The sequence below is a fragment of the Vanellus vanellus genome (genome assembly GCF_965231255.1).
Source record: "Vanellus vanellus genome assembly, chromosome: 7".
NCBI classification, from domain to species: Eukaryota; Metazoa; Chordata; class Aves; order Charadriiformes; family Charadriidae; genus Vanellus; species Vanellus vanellus.
In genome coordinates, this window is record NC_138912.1 from 34,400,850 (window position 1) to 34,427,877 (window position 27,028).

General features: G+C 41.9%; 1 protein-coding gene across 1 annotated transcript in view; it reads left to right on the top strand.

Moving 5' to 3' along the window:
- ARID5B (AT-rich interaction domain 5B) overlaps window positions 1–27,028 on the top strand; it is a 108,146-nt gene that overhangs the window by 14,954 nt on the left and 66,164 nt on the right. Inside the window, exon 2 of the mRNA XM_082486590.1 lies at window positions 20,360–20,590. Coding sequence (XP_082342716.1) covers window positions 20,360–20,590 — 231 coding nt within the window. The remainder of the gene's footprint in view (window positions 1–20,359; window positions 20,591–27,028) is intronic.

A 27,028-nucleotide genomic window follows, 5' to 3' on the forward strand; every position in this document is an offset into this window, starting at 1 on the left:
AAGGAATGCTCTGAGCTCAATGTGACCGACAGGGCACGTTGTCTTCATCACTAAAGGATATCAAGACTTGACAGAATGGGATGGTGTTCATAGAAAAAATAGGACTGCAGTTTCCATTTTTTTTGCTCCTTTTCTTTCAGAGCATGTCTGCGTGGATTGTGTGTAGGACCGGAATTTTGCATGTGCCTCACTGAGATCTTTGCCCCAAATATCCGTAAGAATTTCGCACCATCTCCATTTCCCAGTCAGTTCACTATCTAGATTGCCGAAACCGAAATAGGACACAAGCCTCCTTGGAGGAGTAGCTACAGTAACAACTTTCTTTGTCCTGTGCATTCCCTTTCACCAGATAAAGTGACATCAGTTCTATGCCAGTGACTGCTGACTCTAAAGCCAAGAAGCCCTCTCGTGTGTGACAGCCTGAACACACAGGCCAGATTTATACCAGAGTGAATCCTCAGTTTCATTTGGTGCAGGAGCTGGTTTGATGTCTCTACCTAAAATGCAGAGGCGTCGTGGTATCAGCAACAGAGCTATAGTAAATCCCTGCCATTGCTTCCCCCACTTACAAACTTTTAGGGATAATGGGTACCTTATGGGTACTGTCCTCACAGGTGTTGACAGCTCTCTCTGTGGTCAGAAAATGCAGGTGTTGAACACAAGAACGTAAACAAGAAACAAGAATTACTCATCTAAATGGAAGCAGTTTTTGACATTGGCAATGCGAGATGGCCAGGTCTAGTGAGGATAACAAAGATGCCATGATTTTGGAACAGGCTCTCCTTTTGTTCCTTTTTTTTTTTTTTTTTTTTTTTTTATAACATGTTCCTTTGCAGCTCTTTGTCTTATGCTACCTTGTCTATCACTTCGGCCAGAGCCAAGAGCTTCATGTACCTATATCTGAACTCATCTGTACAGCTTTTTCTGAAGATGTTGTGGCGCTAAAATGTCACCCAAAATCTGTCTTCAGAATGGCTTCAGGCTTTCCTTTTAAAGGAATTGGTTTACTTATACGGCTGGCATCACAAGAAATATGATTGCACACAGTAGACGTGTTTTTCCTTTCCAGGATCAAAATGTCGAGGTGACGGTCGCTGCTAGGCTCTCTGAAGCTCAGACCATCCTGCCACAGTGTCTCAAAATGAGTGTCCTGTTGTATCATTACGTGTTGCTGGCTAAGCATTGTATAATTCCCATTGAGCTTTGAGGCTGCTGCAGCAGAGCTCGGGTGATGTACTCTTCCAGTATCAGGAATCCACAGAGCAGCAAAGAGCAACAGCTTGTCCAGTATCGTTCCTGGACTTGATTGCGAGGTTGGGAGTGTGGGAGAGTGTTTTTTTCAATCGCTGTTTAACTGACAGAGATAAAGCTGCTTCGTCCCATCAAGTGGAAAGGTGTGGCTTGGCAGTCACAGGGGGGACCCCACTGTGGCATACATTGGCTTGAGTAAGAAAAGATGGGTTCTTTGCCCTTCCCCTACTATTTGTGACCGTTCCAGATTTTACTCTCTGGATACCGTCCCTCCCTGTTTTTCAAAGCCCTCTGATATCGCAGGCTTGAATTTGCAGGGGGGGGGGCCTGTAGCGTCCGCAGGCTTGTGCTGGTGCAGGAGGAGACAGCCCATGGGCCAGGAACAAAATGCTTTGCATGTCTCAGAAGTTCCCATCTCACTTATATTGGGCATAAATCCTCCCTGCAATTTATTGAGTTGCTTAGCATGAACACGGTGGTTACTGTGCAATAAGTAACTATTCTTTTGCATACTCTATTCTTCCTGGGCATTGTAGGAATTCGTGCATCGGTTGTGTACTGACAAGAATGACTAGACTAGAGTGAAATGTTATGGGTCATTAAACAAACAACCAACCCCACCTTCATTTTGTTGAACGTACCTATAAATCTCATCAGTTTTCTTCTTTACAGCTAGCTGACCTGAGGATCAAGCTGTTGGCTTAGACAAGTTAGATTGCTTTAAGCAGCTGTGAACTAGTTTTGTAGTGGTACGAGCCTATTTCGTTTTCAGAAAGCGAAAGTTTGAAGTAGGTCCCGAATCTGGTTTCTCACATGCGAGATCATTTTGCTACCCGTGACCTAGAAAGCAACAATGAATGTATAAATTACAGGCAAGAAGAAAATTCTGAATTGACTGTAAGGTGAATGGAAGTTGAATAATTCCCTGAACTTCAGCTGGGAAAAGAAGAAAAGATCACTGAATTCTAAAATGGACTTCACTATAGACAAAGAAAATGTTATTTTAGTATAGATTAAATTTATGACTAAGATATAGAGGGATTATTGTGTCTGTTTCAGATGTAATTTCATGCCTGAGAATTTACATTGAAGGCAAACCGGTCTGGATCACATTAGCAAGGGCCCTGTTTTGCTGTCAGTTTAATTAAATGGAAACTGCTGGCAAGGAGAGCCGAGTAGGTTTATAGAAGCAATACTATTTTGTATGTTGGAACAGGAAACTGTTAGGTCTTCCAGTTTGAAAGGGACACAAAAATGAAACCTGTGATTCATTCTTGTTTACAAACTCCCAGCTAGTATACAATGACCTTAGTGATAAATTAACTGCAATTACACGTTATATGTAGTGGGCTTTACAATAGCTGCAGACTTCGTAGTTATGAAAACCATGACCTTTGACAGGGAGGTTAGAACATGAAGTTTTTCCAAACAGCGCCCAGATCTTCAAAAGTATTCATGTTTCCTTCCCCGTTTCATGCGAGTAGATTGACAAGATGTGCGGTGGGTGTTCTGTTTGCTCGCCGCAAGATTGTTGTCAGGCAGAAACCCCCCAAAACAAAAAAGCCCGCCCTTCGGGAACATTGATTTATCTGTTAACTGTGCCTGGCACGCTGCCTGTTGGCTTTGATTTCAGAGAGAAACATATTTGGTTACTTTAATAGGCAAAAGCACTGAACCTGACTTGTAGGGGAAAAAATTGTTTTCTTTCCCTTTTTCAGTTCTGTTTATCGTATCCTGACGTTCTGTATCATAATTGTGCAACAGTTCCAAGTTGGAGTAAAGAAGAGTAGAACTGGATCTCAGACTCCCATCAGCCTCATTATTTGAGAGCCAGCTTTTCTGGGTGACTCAGTGGGACTGAAAATGAATGTTTATGCCAGTTAATAGCCACCCTGTGACACCAACTCTGATGGTATCAAATGCTTTTTTGTTTTCAAGAGTTGTTCACATCACCTATTTATATCTCCTCTTTTTATTTACACTTGGTTTTATCTTTTAGAAATTATTGCTGAGCTTGAGTTGACTTGCCTCTTCCACCCTATATCTGTTTGTTCCCTCTTTTTTGCTTATTTAGATGTATTGAAAGAGAAGAGGTTTTTCTTTGTCTTATTCTTTGACCAGAGAAATTCAAGTCTTACATATTTTCAGCTACTTCTCCAATTTATGATGTCACAGTTTGTGAGATTAAAAGTTGTGAACTCGAGAAAGTAATCATGTTTTAATCATGTTATGGTAATTGTCTCCTTTATTGTGTTACGTATATACATATATTTATCTCTGATGAAATTGCAAGTATATATATATGTCTGCCTTTGTGTTTATACACAACTGTATGTGTTGCTCTGATACCCATAAAGCACTTGGCCAAAAGAAGTACCTTTATGAAAGAATTAATATTCTTCACATAAGTATCAGAGGTAATAAAATATTTTGGTTGAGACAAAGATCAGAAGAAAAAGCAGGGAGAAAAAGAGATTTTTTAAAAAAATTGTAATAGCAGCAAGACAAACGGAACAAGAAGGTTCTTGGAGATCTCTGTCCCTGTGAATGCGATGGTTTTTTTCAGTGAAGTTGTAGGAGGAATCCATGTTTTAATATTAACTTCAGCCATGCTGTAGCCCGGTGCCTCCAGTGAGCGTGGAGCTCTGCATGGCTGGAAGGTGGGTGGAGATGAGGTTTGGGGAGCTGTTGCGTAACTGTAGGTGAGGGAAGAAGTGCCTCAGCCGCCATCAGTGCTTTTGCTTCTTACAGTAACATGAAACAGTCCATACTAAAGCACTCTGTGGCGTTTTCATATGCTGGGGGGAGGCGCTGGAGGGCACGTGTGCTCACCTCTGCTGGGTCCTCTGCCTTAGCTGGGTGATGGTCTCCTGAGGGCCAGCTCCCAATGCAAGTTGCTTAGCAATAATTTAAAAATAAACCAACAGGCAGCAAACCGTCCCCAGATCAAGGGGCTGTCCATCAAAGCAGCCCCCCGGCTCTCACTTATAGGTCCTGGGGGTAGAAAAAGAGCAAGAAAGGGTTGGTTACTTTTGATCCTGACTGTGGTGAGGTAAGAAGTGCAGAGAGGTCAGGAAGGAGTTAGTAAATTATTTGGTGGGGATAAGTAGGAAAATATTTCACAAGCCGGGATAAAAAATGCTCAGCTGACTGCTTCCACAGCAAGGAGGGACTTCAGCTATCTCCCTCCGGGGCTTCCAGCACGACCGACTGCACCAGCAGTGACGGCCGATACTCAACCCCGAACCCGTGGCCCACCACACGTTTGCCTGGCTGTAGGGGGCTCAGGTCGCTTTGTCTCTTCCAGTCCCGGCTCCCCATTACCCTGGTCTCAATGGCTGCAGTGCAACCACATCCGTCGTACTACAGCGTAGTGGGATCCCTCAGTGCGGCTGTGCCGGTTGTGTTGGAAAGCTGTGGGAAGCAAAATCTTTCTGGAGGAGGTGCCTTTCAAGGCAACTTAGAAAGGAGAAAGACTTTCCCAGTTGTAGTGGTGGTGACGACTCAAAAGCAGTAAAAACTTTCAGTCTCTAGAAAGTAAAATGAGGTTCTTTACCAGCTAGTTTATTTTAATTTTTCTTTTCCTGTTCTGCTTCGTGACAGAACTTCAAATAAGTATGTTGATTTATGATTAAAGGTATTTTAAAGCTGTAGTATGCTGTAACAAAGCAATGCCAGCTTATTGTTTCTGGCCCTATCCAATTATACAATTGAGTTTAGGCATGTAATAATATTATAACAGAAATATCCATCATGATGGATTGAATTTCATGAAGTACGATGCAAGAATATTTATAGCTCCATTCTTAAAGCCACTTTTAGGTCAGAATATGCCTCCTTGGTATGGCCTTTAAATACAGGAAAAAATCTGTAACTTTTCTCAGTCCAACCCCAAACCTTCCACAACCCAGTGCCTACACGGGGGGCGGGGGGGGAGTGTAGGTTGATGGTAAGCAGAATATGATAGAGTAGAGTAATTATTTCCGCTAGAAAATGAGGATCCGGCATTATTTGTACAGTAACACAAAGTCATTATTTGGCTATGCCACTGTAATGAAACAATAAAGATCATACTTAATTTAAGTATCATCTCCCAAGAGACTTCTTGCTCTCCTTCTACCATTTTGGCTATTAAAACAAATTTAAATTGCAGGTCTTGTTTCCCACTGCTTTTCAGAGAGCAGAGTGGGCAAAGCCTCCCCCTCCTCCCAGCTCTGTTTAAATGTAGACCTTTGGCATTCCAGAAATCTGACCTTGTTTGTAGGGAATGGTTCATTTTTCTATAATGTAACATGAAGCACTCTTGTGTTTTGATTCCATGGACTAGAGAGTTTAATGTTCCAGCTTGCCATGATAAGGATATGATCTGGTTGAGATAGAAACACTAAAGGAAATTAGCTATTGTGCTATTCTTTAACATATTGTTTGCCTAGCGTTTCATTTCGAATCATTTGGAATAATCTTGGAGTACCTTTTAAAAAGGACTTTTTTTTTTTTTTTTAATATTTTTTTTTTGTTGTTGGCCCGGATAAAAAGTGGAGCTTTAAGATATTTCTCCTAAAATAAATGTGAGGCCGCCTCATTTATAGTCAGCATGCCTTGATTACTTGCAGACATGCTGGAAATTTACATGCGCTTTTCTCCATTATAAAACACTGATCTGTTCAGATCATTAGCTCCCTCATGACTAGCGTTTGGCAGCAAGCCAAGGCAGGCTAAATCTGTAGCTGTAAATCGTGAGTTGAAATAGCAGAAAGTGGATTTGTAACTTAAAAAGTGTAAACAGTTTGGAAAATGAAGTAATTTTAGAGTATGATTGATTGCCTTAAGATTGCACTTTAAATTAGCCTAGGGTCTCCGATGCAGATCTAGGCACTAACTGCTCATTACATATTTTCACTTTTCTTTGGAACAATAGCATTGTTGGTAGGCTTCTAAACAATGTATGCTTCTCCTAGAGTGACCTTTGAGGAAATGAATAGTTTTATTGTGTGTCCATTACTTTGCCTGAAACAACATTTTTGAGTTATTAATTTGCTGTGGTCTATAAATAAAGGAATCAAAATGCAAAGCAGCTGCATTATGCTGCATATAGTTCATCAAACTTGTGCTTAAACATCACCATTTGAGACTGATAATGCACTGCATAAATAATTTTTGCCCTCTGAAAAATAAGTAATGTTTTGCATAGCCTATAGTTGCTGGGGATTGGTCCTTGAATTCCATAGAAGCAAAAATTAAGATTATTTTTAGCACAAACAAATAGTGAACCTTCTGGGGGACCGGCACACTGCATTCACTTTTTCAAGGACCCAGGTTCGCCGAATTGTGTAGTTTCAAGGACATAGGTTCACTGAATTGTGTAGTTGAGAGCCAGAAATGCACTGTCAGGGGTGTCTGGAGTAAGAAATGTGGGACTTGTGTGGTCAGTACTGTTACTCACTCGTCTCCACATGGATTCTGTGTGTGTTGGTGCTCTCAGCACCTCTCTGGAAGAGGAGCGATCCGTGCAGCAGGTCCTCCATCCTGGCTGGTGCTGGACTGTTAGCGCAGAGGTAACGTCACTGGCCTGCCCGTATGAACAGTGGGCACGTGCCGGTGTAGCCATTCCCCTGGCAGAAAGGAGAGAAAGGTAGTCTCACTCCCTTGCGCGGGTGAGATTAGGTTCTGGAGCCTGTGAGCGGTGGTAGTCAATCCAGGTTTCTGAGGGGCAGGCATTGCCGAAGAGCGAGAACTGCACTGCAGCTGCCTGGTGCTGGGGATCCTCGTCAGCCATGGCCTGAGAGGAGGAGTTGGGAGGCACTGGGACATGATGTGGTCACGGGGAGTCTGTGGTATGGGGGGCTGCAGGCTGAAAGGGAAGGTGTCACCGAGGGCCATGGTCAGGAATGTGGAACGTGTGTATTAGATTTGGAGCCTTAAAAGTTCAGGGCATAATTTCCCCAGGTTGCTCTGTGTCGGTCGAGAGGAGTAGCAGTGGGAGGTACAGCACGCTGTTGGTTCGAGGAACCGTGTGCCGTTTAATATCTGGTGTCTTGCAAGTTCTGGCTGTTCGTAAACAGTGGCTGAAACCATTTGCTGCTCTTTCCCAGAGAGATATAAAATCCATCGTTTACGTGTTCCTGCCTACCAGGGCAGCGTGGTATCTAAAGTCACAAAGGTTTCTAGCATGGATCAACACCTCAGTGTAACTTTGTAGGTGTGGGCATGTAACTTGCCTCTGTGTACTAAGCGTATATATTCTGTGCGTCCAGAACTGCTGCCTGCTGCCTTCGCACGTTTTTAACACTCGTGGCCATGCTAGAAATTAAGAGTCTAAAGCTATTTAACTGATGTTAGCGGTGGTTACAAATCACAATAAATAGCTGTGAATGCCTGAAGAGAATATATAACAAAAACTCTTGCAATGTTTTTCATCTCTCTCCTTGTCCTAGATTTGGTATCTAGCATTCAGTAGATACAAGGCTCTGTTTTGTCATTCTTCTGGAAGCTCCTTTCCCAGAGAGTATTTTTTCCCAATGTAATCACCCTGCCTTGATCTTCTTTCCTCTCTCCCTTCACATTTGAAATGAAGATTTTGCACTTGTGAAAGAGGTATGGCTGAGAGGTCTGAACGCAGGTCTGGGAGCCAGGACCTGCTGCGAGCTGAGCTCAGTGACTCATTCGGTGGCCTTAAGCAAGTCAGAACATCTCCAACGAGGTTATTTCATATGTAAAACAGGAGAAATAATACTTATCTATCTACCTGCTTCATAGGAATGCCCTGAGGACTAATTAGCGTCCATTAAGTGCTTTGAAATAGACAGTGCTATCTATTATTAGAGCACGCTCCAGACTAGTAGATAGGAGGTTAGGAATGTTTTCTGCTTAGGAGCCTTCCTCTGTGCTGGGTGCCGGACTGAAGCCCCTCGGGAGGGGAGCACAAGCCGCCTGGTGTTTTCTGGAAGATTGGCAGCACTCTGCCGGGCCCTTCCTGGGCAGATTCACTGGAGACTGACTCTCTTGCTGAAAACTTGGAAAGAGAGTCTGCCTAGAGAAAAGAGTGGGAGGATACTTGCTTGTTCTCCTCAGCTTGTAGGCATAACTTGTCCCGAAATCCTTTCTCACCCTGCCTCCACCTGAGGCCTTTTCAGATAATTCAGGTAGCATGGCTTCTCTTCTTCTCCAGGAATTGTTTCCTGGTCCTGCAGAAGAGGAAGAGAAATCCTGTATTCGTTCTCAGGGTTCTCAGGAGCGTAGGGCTGGGCTGGTAGGTTCCCATCGAAGGGAGCCCTTTCTTATTCAAAGGCGATTCCTCTTTCTTGAAGAGCAAATGCTTATATTCTTTCCTCTTCATCAGGTAACAGGCTCCTCTGCAAAGTCCTTAGAAGACAAAATCTGATTTTGGGGATAGGATGGTAAACTCTGCAGGTGTGTGTCTGCTGGAATCTGGGAATCTTCTTATCATTGTAACGAGGAGGGTTGTCACCTGACTGGCAGCTCCTTTTGTTCTCCGGTGCATCTTCTCTCACCATATACTTTTGTGCCTCTCTTACAGATGCCATAATAATCTAGTTCAAAGGACCCAGCCCTGTTCTCACTGAAGCCCACAAGCCTGGTCTTTCTACCAGTGAGACTAGAACTCAGTCCAAGTTGACTGGAGAGAAGCTTTATTTCTCTCCATTTGCTCCTCACGCGTCTCTCAGGCCATGAGTAATGTGCAACAAGATGGGAAAGCCTGTGTGAAATTTTCCAAGGGAATTTTCTACGTTTTAATAACATTAATGAAATTGCTTAACACTTCAGCAGATTTTTAAGCATGTGTTGCTGGGATTTTGATGCCCTGCCCAAACAGGGCACTCTGACTTTTCTTCAGAACCAGAAGATTCCTCCCTTAGAAATAGAAGTGAGAGCTCGTACGAGCATTTGGTCCAACGATTGAACCTTAGCCATGTAGAAACCTTTTTGGCACAGGTATTGGTAGATACCATGTTGAGGAGGCTCTCTGCACCTTGTGCCTGCAGGAAGGGGAAGGGATCAGGAGCAACTGGCCCACAAGCTCTCACATGCCTGCGACTAATTCCCGTTCCACAGAAATGAGGCTCTGCCACAGAAAGACTTAATGATATGACTTTGGTCAGACAGGAAGGCTCTGGCATTGCTGAACTTCAGCACAGTCGGTTTGTTTGTCTTGTCCTGCATATCACAGGTTTTTGGTCTTTGTATCCTAGATGGGGGGGTACGTTAGCTCCCTTTTCTTGTACACCTTCTTCCTAATACTCTTCAGCTTGAGTCTGCTTTGTTGTGATGCAGAATTGGATTAAATGAGTAATCACAGATTTACTCATATACCTGTAACAGCTATTGAAGCGACATTTGCTTTGGTTTTCAGAACAACAATTTGAGAGATATTTGGTGCAACATGAGAAATTCAGTTAGGAGGCGAGACCCCTGGAATAGCTGGGGGAGCGTGGTGCAGGGGAGTTGGGTCGGTGGCCTGGAGTTTGGCAACTCCCAACTGGCCTTGCATAATAATCCTCATGTTGAGTTTCACCTTGTCACTGGGAAGGAGCGGAACCAGAGTAAAGTTGTATTGGGGAACAGGTATGTACTACACTGGGATGAGATAAAGGACAGTAAATTCTTGGGGAAAAAATATATGGCATTATATTGCAATGTATTTGTAATTGCAGTGTACTTTTTTTAAAGAAATGGCATCATGCTAATTTTAATTCTGTGCCACTCCTGGATTTAAGCGTTATTACACTGAAGATGATAACACAAGTTTATCTGCAAAATTCTTTAACTGTGGTTTTTGTTTCCCAGCTTGAGTTCTTTTTCTCTTCTTGTCTTTGATTGGCTTCCAAAAAAGTTATTAACATGTTGCAAAACAAATACAAGGGGCCACTGAAGCTTATTAAAAATGGTTTCTTTTGTTCATATCTGGCAGTTGACAAATTGTCTTGTGCTCTATCTTACCTGCTCCCGTGTGAAAGGTTACATGAGAAAATGGCTGCAAATAAATTGCCATTGAATGTTGTTGAAGACTAAGCATACAGCTTCTCTATTAAGGACTTTTTTTAAAGCTCTCTATTCAGGCTCCCCCCTGCATGTCTCTCTAACACTTGTCTGTTATATTATGTTTGGCACAGAAGGAAACATTAAATAGAAAAGAAACGTCTGACTGTGGTGTTTCTAGACCCTATTATCCCTCTGTCAAATGTCCACATGAGAAGGGTACAATTTTTGTCCATATTGGTGATGATTTCTGAAGGTTTTACTAACCGTCTTCAGAGTGAATTGCTGGAAACAAATGAAATCGAAAAGCATATTTTTGCAGCTTCGGAAATCTTACTTAAATCAGTGTAATGAGACGCACTCAGTAAAATGTAATTATTCTCACTTCTCCATGTGTCAAAGAAATCAGCAGTATGGTTAGGGAGCGGAGGGTTACAGTGAGCTTGTTATTTTTATACGGAGCCAGATACTGCTTGTGTGTAGTAAATTGTAAATAGTAGATAATGCAGTTTTTATGTGTACTAAATACCCTGCAAGAATTAACGGGGTTGTTACTTCATTAAGGGTTTCAAAGAGGGCATAAATGTCAGAAGCGGAGCCCGACTGTTTAAATCACTGGACCATTTCCACCCTCCGCCCCGTGTGTCATAGCTCTGGGACCGGCAGCTTCTGCCGTTGCTATTTTGAGGAGGGCGCAGTTCCTCCGAATTTTCAGAATGATAGTGAAAGGGCCCCGTGTGAAACACCAAGATAAAGCTTTTGACTCATGCTTTTGGGGGCAATGGAAAATGAAGACGGTTGATTCTGCTGTGTGGAAGAGGTGGTGTAACAGTTCCTATAAGCAAGGCTGCGTATGCTTCTCTCATTTGTGTCTGAATGGTGTGCAGAGGTGAAAGAGAGGAGATGACAGGAGACCTGGTTACTCTGTTATCAAGCCCAGTAACTCAGTTTAACTCTCAGGGGCTTTCCATTTATTTTTTTTTTTTTTCAGTTTTTCATGCCTTAAAATTTTCCCAAGCCAAGTATGGATTTGCCGTGGACCTCTTCAGCACAGAGTGCAAATAACAGACCACAAGATTAAAACTCGTTGGACCAGAGAATATCTTCAGGAAAAAGTACTCAGTCTTGAGCACTGGATTGGGGAACCTGTTGCATCTTTGAGCTTGTTGTTCCAGCGGTTAATTGTCACAGCTGTAAAAATGTGTGCCCTTCTCTTGCCAGCGGCTCTAGTTGCGTGTTTCTCTGTGGGAGCAGAGTTTTTCATTCTCCAGTGTTTTCTCTGTGCATTGCTACATTTCAGAAGAAAGGGAGACCAAGACACTTAATCATAGCAATAGTAATAATAATAAAGATGATGAGAAGGTGTTGTAGGAAAAGTTACTGGATGTGATGCCCCTCAGGAAGGTGCTTTAGGGAATGTGTAACTTCAGCCACAGCAGCAGTGGAAGTACTTGTGTTTGTAGCTCAAGTATTTGCAGAATCAGGCTTTATGTGTAAGTACTGAAGCGTAGTTCAGTGGTATGTTGGATGGTGTTCAGAGATTGCTGAAAATGGTGCATTAAATAGCACTTTGAATTGCAAAGTGCTGGTTCAGTTTTGTCTATGAGAATGATAACACTTATTATCTGATTGTTCCCTGTGCAAATCTCACCTCAGGAAAAATTAAATTATGTTTGAATTCAGCTAAAGCAAAGTATATCATTATTTCCTTTCGTTATTAAAAGGGATTTTTACTGTTTGTTTGTTAAAACTGAAGCAGCTGCCATGTTAGAGCCTTAGATGATTTAAAAGCAAATACAGAGGCAGAGCCATTTACAGTACAATTGGCTTGTTTAATGTGATTTAATTCCTCTTCTTGGCTTCGTCATATTACCAAATTATGTTTTCAGCCCCCCTCCCCTTTTTAATTCTTTCTTCTTTTTGTTATCAGCAGAATTGAAGCTGCTTATCAGTAACCACGACAACCAGGATAAATACTTGTTTTAAAGCTGATGCACATTCAACCTGAATGGTCCACATGACCCAGAACATTCAAGAGGACAGGCAGCATGTGCTCCCTTCTACAATCAATCCCCCCCTTCCCCCCATCTCCATCTGCTTTAGAAAGCTAATAGGGCAGTTTAAAAACCTTTTATATCAGAGTGGTTTTCTGTAGCGATCCATGGCTGTTTGGACATGGGCTGCTCCGCGCCTGTGACCGGAAGAGTAAGGGGAGAAGGAAATTTTGGGAGGCAAGGAGACAATTTCATAGCCCAGCTCTGAGCTTGGCCGCATCCCCAGCATCAGCTTGCTTTTCTCATGTTCCTCCAGTGTTCGTTGCGACAGTAACCTGCGGTTCAGTGGGAGAGTGAACCGCTGCTTTTGCTCCGCAGAGGGGGAAGATAATCCCAGCCGCGCAGCAGCTACACAAAGTGAAGGAAATGGCTGGGGTTGTGCGGGACAGGGAAAATGGTTGTGGTGGGAGAGAAGGCTCAACACGGAGCCTCCGCCTGGTCCATCCCCTGTCTCCGGTGGAGTAAGGCAGACTGGCTGGGGTGGCCGGAGACGGCTGCTTCCCTTTTGAGGAAACTTAGGGAACTCTGACTTACCCAGAAATCCCCTGGACAAGGATTTCTGCCTGGGCTGTTTGCTCTCTCCCTTGCTCTCTGAGTTGCTTGATGCTGTAGAATAAATCCTTTAAGCTCTCTCTGTCTCAGTTTCTCTCTCTGTGTAATGGGGATAATAATTTTTACTCATCTCCATAAAGCAGTTTGAGGCCTGTGGATGGAAGGGTTATATAAAAGCTGGAAATGACGATTGTCAGTCACTCTTCTTTCGAGTCTAGAAACACCTCATAAACCTGCTTCCTAAGGCGCAGGAGGATCTTGGGAGCGCAGGGTAGGAGCTGCAGTTATGAGGAGCTGAATATTGGATTAGGGTCTGAAAAAGGATGTTGAATGCCTGGTTGGAAACTTTTTCAGTATTAAATTCCTTTCGTCTTCTTCAAAAATTGGATTTATGATTCAAATTCAAAGTGATTTAATGAAATAAATATTATGCAAGATTTGATTATATGGACATACTGTCAGTCATCGTTCAACATACTCTGTTTTGTCCCCGTTAAGTAGGACTAGAACAACTCCGATCCAAATCACCGACTGTAAAATGTTCTTCAACCATGTGCTTTAAGTACACATTAGATGGTGCTGTCTTTTTTCTCTTTTTTAAATGACTGTATTGCTGTTGGGTTGAACAGTAGTTTCAATCTCCAGTAGCTTTGTAAGTACTCTCATTCTTTCAAATGTTAAACTGATCTTAGGAATTCTCTGAATGGCTGATGCTCTGCTGGTGCTGTGACAGAAAACGGAGGGCTGGGGAAGTGGCATGAAATTCTGAGAATTAGCTCTGCCTCCTCCTTGCAAGGGAAGAAATATCTGATACATGCAGAAAGGCTGCATATTTTATTCTCTATATTGGCAGAAATGGCTTTTGCCTTTTGATCAGTTTAAAAGCAATATCAGGCAGGCAAACGTCCATGTAAGAATTACAGGCAACTTGTTAACATCATCATTATCTGGTAAACATAAATGTAATCACAGTGTTCTGTATCCTGCAACACGTTGCCTTTGTTCTTGATTGCATTAGCATTCAAATAGAGGGGGGTTCTCAAAGCAAGGATGAGTAGTATGGGTCCTGCCAACAAAGCGGTATCCCTGTTGTGTCAATAATTTACCCAAATTTATTTAAACCCAAACCCACAGATTTCCTGTCCCATCTCATGGGGTTAAATCATTACTGTATTTACGTTCATCTATGAGAGAAGTACGATTCTTAGATTAATATTTTTAGGTCTTGTGATTAATTAGCCAGCCAAGGCACACCAAACAGCATTACTAGAGCGAACAAAGCCTGTGGGAATGAAAAAGCAAGGTAGACTGGAAGAGCTGTGTTTGGTAAGTCTTCCCTAATCACTGGAGAGAGAGTGGCTTGGTGTGCTAGAGCATGCAGAAGTAGTTTTGTGACAATGATGCAGCTACCTGAACTCCTCAGCTGTTGCTCCAGCTCACAGCAGCCTCGTGCAAGGGGACACAGGGCTCTTAGCCTTGTCGGCGCAGGGTATTTGATGCGCGAAGTGATCAAGCAAGGAGCCAGCCATAATTCTCCCATGAAGGTTACTTCATTGGTAGGGCCATTGTTTCTCTCATAGGGGTACCCAGAGATGGAGGTGATAATTGGCATTGGTTCTTGGCCAGCTGCAGTCATCAGGACGATGATTTGGGGGTATTTGGGAGGTTCGGACTGGATAGTGATAAGGGAAGGTGTTTTCATTGCAAGATTCCTCTTAAAGGTTTTTAGGTCATAAAGACCAAGTTTCTTCGTCCTCCTTTTGGTTACTCTTTCGTTGTTCTGCTGTTTCTGTTGCTCTTTGACCTTTTGGGGGATTCATTTTTTTTTACGTAATTGTGTAGTAAGTTCATTTCTGTCTGCTGGAAAGCTGTGGTATCTCCCTTTGGGATATTATTAGGACAGACAGCTTTGAGATGTGCAAAGCCTGTCTGACCTGCAGTCATTGGTTTTGAAAGATCAGCTACGCACATCTTTGTCTTGTCTACACCTGTGTTCTCATGCCCATACTGCAGAAAGTCCTTGCCAAAGGAGTAGTACGGGGAAAGGAAAACTGGATCCTACCTTAAGAGCTGAAAGAGCCAAAGTCCATTGTCACAGATGAGACCAACCTCTTTTATCTTGACGGTGAGCGTGTCTGCTGGGAGGGGATTTTTTCAGCATGCGTTTGGAGCATCGCTTTAGCACAGGGCAGACTGCGTTGTCACGTAGGTGGAATTTGTTTCACTCACTCAATTTGATCTGCAAGTTAAGACTCAGCTAGTTGTCATTGATGAGGGAGTAGTAGCTCCAGAGAGTGAGTTGATCTGTGTCTTGCAGAACAGCAGGTTGGAAGATCTCTCTGCCTACAGAGGGATCTGCACAACTGTCGTAGACTAAAATAGCGTTATTGGATGAAACGAGTCCCATCAGGTGTGCTCCAGTGGGTTGCTGAGGATCAGTCTCGGGAGGGCAGTGACACCTGAACGCTGCTTTGCAGTAGTCAAGAGACATCCCATCTTGGGAGTCACAGCTGTGTTCGTTCAGCACAGCTAAGCCTTGCCGTTCCCAGTCCCTCCGGACATTCAGATGCATCCTCCGTTACCTCTGTGTCTGCTACATATTGATGATATGGCCAAAGCCATGCATACCAGCAATGATAAACTAATTATGATCTGTGCATCCTCTGGGAGGCCCCCTTAGTAACAGAGGGTAATGAAAGAAGGCAGAACAGCGATGGCACCGTGTGGGAGAGGAGAGTGACGGTCAGAGCCCTGCAACTTCCTTCATTTTCGCTCTCTCTCCCAAATAACTCCCTTGCTCAATTTGCTACCCACACACCAAAGCATTGTCCCATTTTATCTGGTTCCCCTGATACTTCCATTGCTTATCTTATGAAGATCTGTGTTAACATTTATCAAAACAAATGGCAAGCCTGGGACCTTTTAAGTAGTTTTTTTAGTTAATAAAACCAATCTTCTACTTCTGTTATGTTAAAAGTACATTATCTTTTTATTACAAACTCTCTACAGCTCTGTCTGTTTTCCTTCTTGGCAATTTCATGACTGCTCCAGTTGATTGCTGTATGGAGAATTACAAAATCATTAAGGGTGGGGTTTTACCAGCTGACTTACAGTACAAGCCATTTCTCAAAATAACCACAACAGTGCAATACTGATGTGTAATTTACGTCACAGTATGTTTTTATGAAATAGTTTGTGGCTTATTCATTTAGATTTAGAACTGAATATCTCTTCTCTCGCTTTTTAATCAAGCTTTCTTCTCTCGGTCTTTTTTTTTTTTTTTTAACTTTTTAATATTTTCCACTCCTGGGCTTGGCTTGCCTCCAATTTACCAGCTACAGTGAGGAGGAAAAAAATGATTCTTTTTTTTTTTCTTTCGCCTGCAGTTTAACTGCAAGTATGTTTTCTGCTTTGATGTGTGCGTTTTTGTTAACTGCTTCGGAAGAGATGGTTGATTTGTGGTAGAATATATAGCACAAAGGTAGAGCGGAGAACTGATAAAAGAGATGCAAAAGTTTGGAATTTCAAACCATAGCAAGCGAGTGACGCTATTTAGCCTCCTGCTCGAGTACATTTCCTTTTTAAAAACGACTTTCTGTATAATGTCTTGTAATTAGAACAGGAAATCATTGAGTAACTATAAGAAGAATAAGAGCACTTAAACTGAAAAGAAAATTACCTTCCGAGAAATTATATTCACAATTTTTTTTTTTTCCTTTACATTTTTTTTCTTCCCTTCACATTACTGTGTTGGTAATGATGGTAACAGATGTACGTACTCTTATCTGTATCATTGTTCTGCTTATATTTTCTGGGGGGAAAAAAAAATTGTTTTCAGTAATACAAAAAATGAATGGACAGAAAATGGGAAATGCCTAATTACAAAAAATATTCTGTGTCACAACAGAGTAGCAATTAAATTGAAACTTCAATATAATTATCAATAACAGTCGAGCCTGGAAGGGTGCCAGGCGCGTAAAGTTGGTGCTCAGCCTTTATGTGGTTGCTAGGAGCACAGCGAAAAGTATAAAGCTTAGAGAAAGGAATGTCTAATGTAATAAAGTAACAGAAGGTAGCATAAATCATTGTGAGAGCAGTTCATATTGACATTATTTTACTAAATTGGGTCGAAACTAGACATTTAGTCTTACAAGAGGCACAAATTCCTATTTCTTCTGCAGCAATAACTCCGTGCTTTCTGGGAAGAAGTAGAGTGTGCTTTCCTAGCACCAACCTCGTACATATTTGGAATCTTTTAAGCAAAAATCTTTAAATGTTTGTTTCTGTTGGCATCCAAATGCATTTGCACTAATACGATTAAAAGAACTAAAGGGCAAAATACTTGGCAGCTTTTGCAGTTGAGGTAATTAGGTACAGGAAGGAACATGCATAGTTTTTCCATCAAGCTCTATAAAATCCTGGTGTGAAGGTCTTTTTAAAGAAAAAAGTGCTTACTGATGTTGAGAGTAGATTATGGCGGTTAGCAATAACATTATAGGCTGATGTTTCCGAAACAAGCAAACAAAAAGGGAGTTACAGTTTTGTATTTCTCTGCGCTCTCTGTAAATAGTTCTGGCTCTAGACGGATTTGTTAGGAATTCGTGCTTTTAGCAGGCTTTATTTTTTTTTTTTTCTTTTGGGGCTTTTAATTGTCTTGCGTTACATATTAAAAATGGTTGTGCTGATTTGAAAAGTCAGTTCTTGCATAGATTCATTGTGTTTGGCATTTCATGCATCTCTTACTTACAAAGACAACTTGAAGAACATGTAATCCAACATAAATGCCAGGCTGTGCCAAATCCCAGCTCTCTTTGCCCCTCACAAAGGGAACTGTTGGATTACATCTATGCATATATAGGCAGCGCTCGGAAGGCAGGGGTGGAACCTTGCCTCCTAATTGCAGTTTCTCTGTTTTCAGCCCTGAAATAATATATAAATAAATGAAAAATTGACATTGGAGGGGGTTATTAAAACACACAATTACGATATAAGCATGGGATTAGAGTAATTTCAGTTGAGCCTTACAAACAGCGTACTGCAGGTATTATCTTTTACCATGCTTTCTCTGGTGAAGCTAAAATGAGATTCAGAAATACAGCGTTTCGGTTTTCTAAGATCTCAGTTAAATGTTTTTAGAAATTACGTCGTTTTTCTTGATTTTAATGGAATGCGATCCATGTTTTGATCTCTCCTCCTCCTCGGAGTGAACTCTTTCTAATCATATTTATCAAAAATATTCAGCGATACACACTAAGCCCACCATTAAATGGCACGTGTTAGATTTTGCTAGAAGAAAAATACTTCTTCGGGCTTGCATTTTATTAGGGGTTGGTCTACTTTGATTTCTCTTTTCTAATGTGGGCGTGGTTGAGAAAAAAAAGTCTTTGTTCCAGGAACACTCTGTTTGTCTTTCACTAAACAAATCTTCAGTTTATTCAGCCTTTATTCATTCTTAGATTTAGCTATTGAACCTGGAGTGAATAAAGAAAGGAAACAAATGCATCGTAAAGTACTCATTGGAGTTGCACAAGCATGTATAAAAGTGATCCTGTAAAAAATGACTTGTTTTTAATTTATGCCAGGGGTTTGAGTTAAGTCGTCAGTTGTCAGGGGTAGAAAGTTTGTGTAATTCTTCGCGGGGACTTACAGCACATTTGTCTAGAAACTAATGGTTTACTACAAAGGCACGTGGGACATACATTTATATACACCCTGTTTAAAAAGCTGACCACATCCTGGCATAAGAAAAGTGCTGTCAGATCAACAGATTCAGCTCACCGCTATCTACACAAAGGTATAAAGTAGTAATAACTGTCAGGCAGGCGTATGTGAAACTCTCGAAGGAGCTAAAGGATGGATCATGTGCTTGTTAATTCCTAGAACAGTTTTCCTGATCTGATTTTTAGAGTTCCCTAATAAAGAAGAGAGCGCCTTATTCCCAGGAGCAATTGGCTCAATCGTGCTGTTGTGTCGGCTTATGGGATACTTACTTGTTGAAAACAAAGAAAAGCACGACCACATCCTGATTGACCAAAAGAGGTTTTAGGGCCGTAAATTTTATTTTCTTAGAAAAGTAACGTCAATGCTGTTCACCAAAATGTATTACTCTTACTTTTTTACACAAATTGTTTGATCTCCCCACCTACGTCAGGGTAGTGGGGAAAGTTCTGAGTTTTTAAAAGCAATGGCTTTCAGGAGCTGTGCTTGTAAAAACAGTACTTCCACTTCCCAAGTCCGTCTGCCGTGTTGATTTTTTTTGCAGCATTGCATTCGTCTGCAGTGATGACATTCTAGGTGATATATCTGCTTCCAGAGACTTCTTAAAATTTAGCCTTTTATGTGTCAACATTTCCATTGCCTAACGCGAATCAGGATGAGTTGTGCCATCGTATTTAGTTGGGGAGAACTGAACTGACATTTCTTTCAATATCTGAAGTGATTTTTACTTTAAGGGTAAGAAAGCTGATTTCAGTGCTGGTAATGGGATTAAATAGTAGACCTTTTGTCTCTGGCAGAAGAAGTAGCTGAGTTATTCAGTAATCGGAGTACAGCAGAAAACGTAAACTGCATGCTCTTGCTTTGTCTTCATTGGCATGCATGGAAAGCCATGTTCGGTTACCCCACCAGAGGAGATAAATGAGCATAAAAAGAAGTGCTGTTAAGTACTGGCTGCATACCTGCAAATGAATAATTTCTCATGTTTGCGTCTCTGCTTGGGTTTTTGTGCTGTTAGGTTTCCTGCTGGTTATCACACGATGAAACTTGATTGTGATATTTCAAAGTCTGCCTCCTTTATGTCTAATATCATCTAAAATCTGGCGGAATGGAAAGGTCCGAGCTCTAGATTGCTTTGTACTTCGAGCCCACATTTTGATGGTATGAGCTGTTTGGAAATTCATTTGCTCGTTGTGCTCTGTAGGTGCTTTATTGAGTCCCGCTGCATTTGCAGTTAATGTGAGGAAAGTTACTTCCACCTGTTGGGGTAGCTTAGCATCAGTGACCAGGTCGGATCAGCCCACCTCTCTGGCCCGGGGCCCCTTCAGTGGTTGCCAGTATCAGGTACTTCAAAGGAGAATTAATAGTTGTACGCTCTGGGGCTTGTATATTATTATTTTTAAAAGACGTTAGCTGGTGTAAACATGGGTACAGTAAGGCTGTATAGGGAGCTGAGTAAAAATGACAGATAATATTTCTATCAAGCAGCCAAGTTGGCAAAGTATGGAGAGCACTTTGATTCTGCAGAGCAATGTTTTCTTATTCATCCAGGTAGTTCTTGTGGGCAAGCATGGAAGAACTGAACAGAAAGCCAGAAAAGAAGCTGTTTCAGTAAACTACTTTAAATTTCTGTTTTTATCTTTCTTTCAAAAACTGCTGTGCTATAAAAGATAGGCTTTGAGAAAAGACTGAACCAGTGGACCATGGGTTTTCTGACACACTTGAATTACAGCCTGTTTTGTGTTTTTCTGACATACTAAGAGTATTTTTTTTTCTTTTTTGTCTTCCAGGTGAGGATGATGAAGATTCAAACCTGCTAATTCTCAGCTACCCACAGTACTGTCGATATCGTTCCATGTTAAAACGCATTCAGGACAAGCCTTCTTCAATATTAACAGACCAGTTTGTTTTAGCCCTGGGAGGCATTGCAGTAACAAGCAAGAACCCCCAAATCTTCTACTGTCGGGATACATTTGATCATCCTACTCTAATAGAAAATGAAAGTATATGTGATGAGTTTGGTAAGTCATGTTACATCCATTTTCTTTTTCTCACAAGTAAAGACATTTTTCTTGGTTTTAAGTGTCCACTGATTTCCAAGGGGAAGGTGTGATTCCTTTGAAGTGAACCAATACTGTTTATGTTTGAAACTTTAAGTACCAAATGCGATCTTTCCTCTATGAGACTGAAGGCTTCTTGCCACTGGTCATCTCAGTATTGCAACTTGAGTTTGCCACTATCAATAACATTACACGGGTAGAGTGTGTCGCACAGTTACTTGGTATGAGTCAAAGGATCCCTTGTCTGGATTTGAAGTTTATCTACCTTAACCATTTGCCTGTAGCTGATGTCTTTCCAGAAGCTTTACAAAGCATGTTGGGTTTTTTAAAGTCATTGTTGGTGCAATGTGCTAACAAATGCAAAATAGGAGAGACTCCCTGCATTTCCCATTGCTGTTGCAGAGCACATATCAACCACGTGTATCCTCCCAGGGCCCTGAACAAATGTCAGCTATAGCTGGTGTGTTTCTGGCCTTCCTGGAACGTGGGCTTTTTCAGCAAGGGCTTTGCCAGTGCTAGGAGCTTGATTTTACAAGTGCAGAGGCACTTCTGGGAGGTGACCTCTTAATTCCAAGGGTGTAGAGAATACTCTGCAGCTCCAGAGAAGTATGCAGCCCCTTACAGCTGGGAGAGGGGGCTGCAAGATTCAACTCCTGATAGCTGCCAGGTGATGTCACACCTTTTTTTTTTTTTTTTTTTTTTTTTTTTTTTAATGTCTGATCAACCCAAGGGGAGCGGATGTGCTGCTGAATGTGTGGGTGTGGCAGAATGCATGTGTTGTACACACCCAGGGTAACTCCAGTAATGGGTCCAGTGTAACTTCTTTAGCAGTGTACCTATGCTGTGAGAATTAAGTTATATTGCCCATATCACCAGATGGATGAGCGTGGCGGCTAAAGCTGGCAAAGTCTGCTTGCATAGGGGTGGGTACACCTTTGCTGTGTGAAACCCCTGCACCTCTGCAAGGAAGCTCTTGTGGTCTCTTAGAGAATTTCTGATTATGCGTTAAACACATAATAATGGGAGGGAGAGGGAAGGGTTTCAATGATGCCTGTGATGGGAGAATCAACTCCTCCCTTTTTCCTAACTGTAGCGTGCTGGCTTTGAGCTTGGCACCTAGTCCAGGCCGTGTTGTGTGAGAGATCCTGCTCACACGCTGTCGTCACTGGATCACATTACTGCTGTGAAAAGTTTTAATTTTGTAATGTCAAGCTTTTGCAGGATGGGGCCCAAACTGTCAGGTCCGCTCACACTCACACAAAACATTACAGGCTTTGAATGAACTATGGATAAAAGTGTTGGTTGCTCTTAGGGGGTGGGGGTGGTAAAAAAAAATGAATGAAATGTCCTGGAAGTTTGGTCCAATAACATAATAGTATCATGTTGATTTTTATTTACTCTGAGCTCCAGCTCAGAATATAAAGTTCAGTTTTAATTGACTATCCTTCTTATATGGGAAAGGTTATTTTAGGCTTGAAGGCGTTTGATGAGCGTACCATCTGCTTTCTGTGAAGTATTTTGTTCAGGGTCATTCCTTGATTACAGGTTTGTTGAAATAGTTGGATCCATAATGTAAGTGTATCATGGAATATTAGTAATAGATGAATCAGAGATGTGGAGTGATGCAGAAACTACGCTTAGTGAACCATACCAAGTGCTTTGTTCAGTCTCTGAAAGCTAACTATGCCATTCTTTTGACCTTTGCGAGGCAATTATCTCATTACCAAACCAGAGCAACAGAAATCTTAGCCATAGAAATTAATAATGTGTATTTAAAATTTAGTTTGGTGTAAGAAGCAGATTTTTTTTAGATGCCTATAAAACCAAAAAAAAAATAGTACTCTCTAAAAGTATTTGTTATGAAAATAATGATGTGGTAAAATTTGCAAGCCCTGCTGTGTTAGGAAGAGAAAAACTGGCCAATGTATGGTTCCGTTTCTGTATTGCAAAATGTATGGTGTCAATTATACTACCTTTGTTGAAGGCAACAGGCAAAGTGCTATTTTATCCTTTTCTTTGCGAGCAGGACAATAAAATGTACAACACTTCGTTATACAAACAGTTTACATTGATATCATGTAGATTGATGTCACATGTGGAAAGTGATGACTGCTAAAGCTAAACAGAGACAGGGTGGTACAGTAGATAAATGGATTACTCTAAGGCACTGGTATTTATCAGTCAAATCTGAGGGGAGACCAGATTACAGAAATGTGACTAAAATTCTTAAAAGGTGACTATAAGGAGATCCAGACGCACTTAATTAGAAGAACTTGGCTATTTCTTACCTTGCAAACGAAAGAAGTGTGCACAAGGAACAAGATAGCAACATGTGTATTTCCCCATCACCTGAAATACTCCAAACTCTAAAGCGAGTACAAGATTTGGGAAATACAGTCTACTAATGTCTTTATGTGAGAAGTGCTGGCTTCTGATACGGATGCCAGGTCTTCTTCAGAAGTTCCTGTTGGGGAAGGTGTTACACGTTCTCTGAGCGTTGGAGTACTGCAACAGATAAAGCATGTCACAAGTGAGACACCAGAAACACCTTTACAAAGAGCCCCATTCACCGCAGTGTGTAAGCTGTTGTCCTTGTTAGGCAGTTTTAATACAGAAAAAATGTTTTTCCAGGAAGTATCCTCTCTAATTTCATTGTACATTTTTAACAAAAGCGTTTGGTTCAGCTCTGACTTCTTCTCATCCTCCCCCTTTTCTTCCCCATTCTGTGGGGGTTAACAAAAGCTAAATAAAGCAGGAGATCAGGAAGAGAAGTTAAATTTTGTTGACAATATATAATGGGGTTTTGGTGTAGGATTTTTTTTTTCTTTTTTAAGTAGAAAAGGTACGTAAATGCTGTCTGTCAGCTCCTGCAGATGTGGCTGAAAGACATGCTTAGATGCTTTGGGCAGTCCCACGTGGACGGCCTTTGTATTTCCATGGAGCTCCGGTAAGCTTCCCCTCCAGCTTCAGCGTGGGCTGCCACAGCCAGGACCTGCTGCTGACACTGTGGCTACCTGCGTCTGCCTCTGCTGTATGGCATGTGCCCAAGTGGTTTGGGCAGGAATATTCGGGAATTATTTTCTTGCAGAGTCCTTTTCTGATTCTCCTCGAACTTGGTTCGGTGTGCCCCAGTGTCCCGTTAAGGAGGCCACTGGAGAAGCGGGCTGCTGAGGAATCGGCTCAGCAGCTGGAAGGCTCAAACATTTGCATCTATTTCTTTGCAGCCTGCCAGGGAAGGACTTGCTCTCCATTTACAGGGGGAAGACTGCTGTGAGTGGGAAGCCTCCTGCTCCTGTTCTTGTTGATATAACTACTGATTAGTTAATCTATCTGCCTTGGAGGGTTCCCCTCCAGAATGTAAGTAGGCTCAAAAGCTTGTTTCTGTTCAGAAAGCAGAAGACATAGCCGTGCTTGGATGTCTTGGTAGCCAAAGCTCATGGATATGACCACAGTCAGACTGTGCATCTCTTCCCCTCCCAAAGTAAGAGCAATTAGAGGGCCTCACCAGCACAGAACAGTCTGGGTGGATAATGAAATGCTGGTATTGCTGGTTAGGAACAAGAAATGGGATTCTGAATGCGCAGAGGAGGCTGGAGTCTGTGGTTGAATTGAAGCAAAAAGGCTTGAGCCCTGCCTGGCAGTGCCACCGGCCCATGCAGGTGGCACTGCGTGAGGGCCACGGGAAGACCTTGGGCTGGACCTGGGCAGCAGTGGCAGCAGGGTCCCCACAGGCTGTGTCTGCCTGCCCGAGGGAGGGACCGGTTGGACCCAGCAGTGTGAGCAAACGGGATCGGTTCCCTTCATGGCCTCGTTTTATTTCTCTGTCCGGACTAGAGTTCACCTACGCATTCCTTTATCTAACTTCTTCTATTAATTGGCATGTGGAAAAAACAAAACCCTATTTCCTCATTCCTCTGCTCCCTTGAAATAAAAATAATACATACCAGCTGAACAATTCGTTTCTCTTCAGCTTGAGATCATTGGTAAAGACATTTTTCAAAATCTTTTTCATTTATCAGCCTCTGGGGTTACTGTTATTGAATAACTTTTGTAAATGCATATAATTTACTGGCATTTGCTGTGCAGTCATATATGCTGCAAGAGAGAAGGAATGAAAAAATAGGGATCCTAATAGTTTTCATTGCAGACCGAAGAGATCCAGCTAGAGGCAAAGCTGCCTGTGCAGTGTCCAGAAGGTGTATCTGAGGGTCACTGGGCAGAAATCAGTGTGCAGTTGTTGCTAGAGCAGCACATATCCTCTGTGTTTGCTTGTCCGACAAGGATGACTTGGCCTTCTACAAGACTTGTGCCTGCCCCACCACATGGAGTGGCTTCCAGGGTGCATCGATGAGCGTGGATCCTTTCCCAACCCAGTTGTGGCCTGCATTACCAAATGCCCGTGGGCCCCTACGGCAAGGGAGCGCACAGACGTGGCTGTCAGCATCGCCTCCACCTTCTCCAGGCTTGGGGACTCGGTGGGAACAGAGGCACAGCTTACAAGCAGGAGGGTCAAGTGCTTGGGTGATGATGGATTTCGACAGCTCCATCAGCTTCACCAGGTGAAAACCTCGCACAGAAGGATTTGTCAGGGTGCTTTGCTAGATAAATATAAATCCTGCCTGCTAATGGTGAACCAGAAGGCCCGCTTTCATTTTGTGAGCATGGGGTTGCTTCTTCTATAACCAGGAGTGTGAGAGAAAACTGAATTCCTTTATTTCTTCTCAATTTTTAAAATCTATTTGGTAAATTTTAAGTCATTCTGGATTAACTTTATAGCATGCTGGGTCCAATATGCCATTAAACAAGCTCTTTGGTCTCTGGGGTACTGTAAACACTTGTTCACCCCCAAAAGAAGGTTAAAAGTTTTATTTTTGTGTGTAAAAGCCAATTTTTTTATAAAACATTTCATACCAAAAACTGAGAGAACTACATCCTGCTGTGGTATTAATATCATATTTTCTCTGAAAAGTGAAACTTCTTTATTTTACCATAACATGACCAATGCAGAGGGAAACTGCTCATTGAAAAAAATGATGTGTAAAGGGCATTGCAGGCCCCACTTCCCTCCTCCCCCTTCCCCCCCCTCCCCCCCCAAAAAAAAACTCATAACGATATATTGCTTGCATTGGGAAAAATGATCTCCATTAAAAAACAAAACAAAAACCCAAAACCTTCAACAACACGGATCTCCCTGTAAAACAATGCAGAAAGCAGATTTTCTCACTTCCAGGGCTGGCAGGGAGTAGTTAGGAATGAGGGATGACTTACCCGTCCTCCCAGCCACCGGGCTTTCTGAGCCAACAATTTCAGAAGGACTTACCTGCTCTCTTGTCATTGACCAGGGAAGCCGTGGCAGGACTTTTTAGGGATAGGTTATGTGCAAGAAAAAAATGTGTAGGATGAAAGCTGATGACTTCAGGGTGTAGAGTGGTACCATTACTCCTGGTATAGCTGAAATTTGCTCTTTGCTTTCGTTATGCATCTCAGTTTACAGAAGTTTGTGACTCATAGATAAAAATCAGTTGTTTAGGGGAAAAACATAACAAAACTTAAAAAAAAAAAAAAAAAGACTTAAAAAAAAAAAAAAGAATGTTTCCAGTCTAAATGAAATACAGTTTTCCTGTTGGTGACTTTATTTGTGTTAGTCAATGTTGGCGTTTCTTTTTAAACCGTCTCTCGGATAAAAATTGTACTTAAGCCTGAAAGGGTAGTTTTTGAATGTTTTTTCTCTGATGTAAAATACCAGCGTTATTGCTATTGACTGTTTTGGCTGCTATTATCCTGCAGGATGATTTCTATCAGTGAAATTTAGAAAACCCTGAAGTTTCCAGATTAATGCTTTGGGCTTCTTTGTTTTAACATAAATGTGATGTTAGAGTGGGATTGGTGTTAGTGCTCCTCTGCTAAGACTAGAAGATTTAAGCATTTAGAAATGCGATAGCGTAATCCATTAGCGTGGATTCTGGGACCTCCTCAGATGGAGCTTTATGGTGGCATCTCCAACAGTCTGAAAAATATGCAAATCTTTTCCAAGGTCCTGGGCAGGGTGGCTTAGCTAAATATTTCAAATTTTAACTCTCTCAAAACAAAAACAGGACATAGCTGGAGGGGAAGTAATGATTAATGCATAATAGTGCTATATGCAATGTAGACAAATGTACGTTTCCTCTTCCCTCCCTCTTCCCCACCTTTGCAAACATAAGCTTTGAGGTTGAAAAAGCAAATCTGGAGATGTTCTGCATTCTGGTCAGACTTCTTCCTTATTTTGTTAATTCAAGTGTAGAGTAAGATATTAATGATCCCCAGATGTTGTTTATAATGATTGATTTTTTTTTTTTCAGTTGTGAAAAAATACTTGCAGTTTTTTTAAACAATTGATATTTTCTAGTGTGCTCTGCA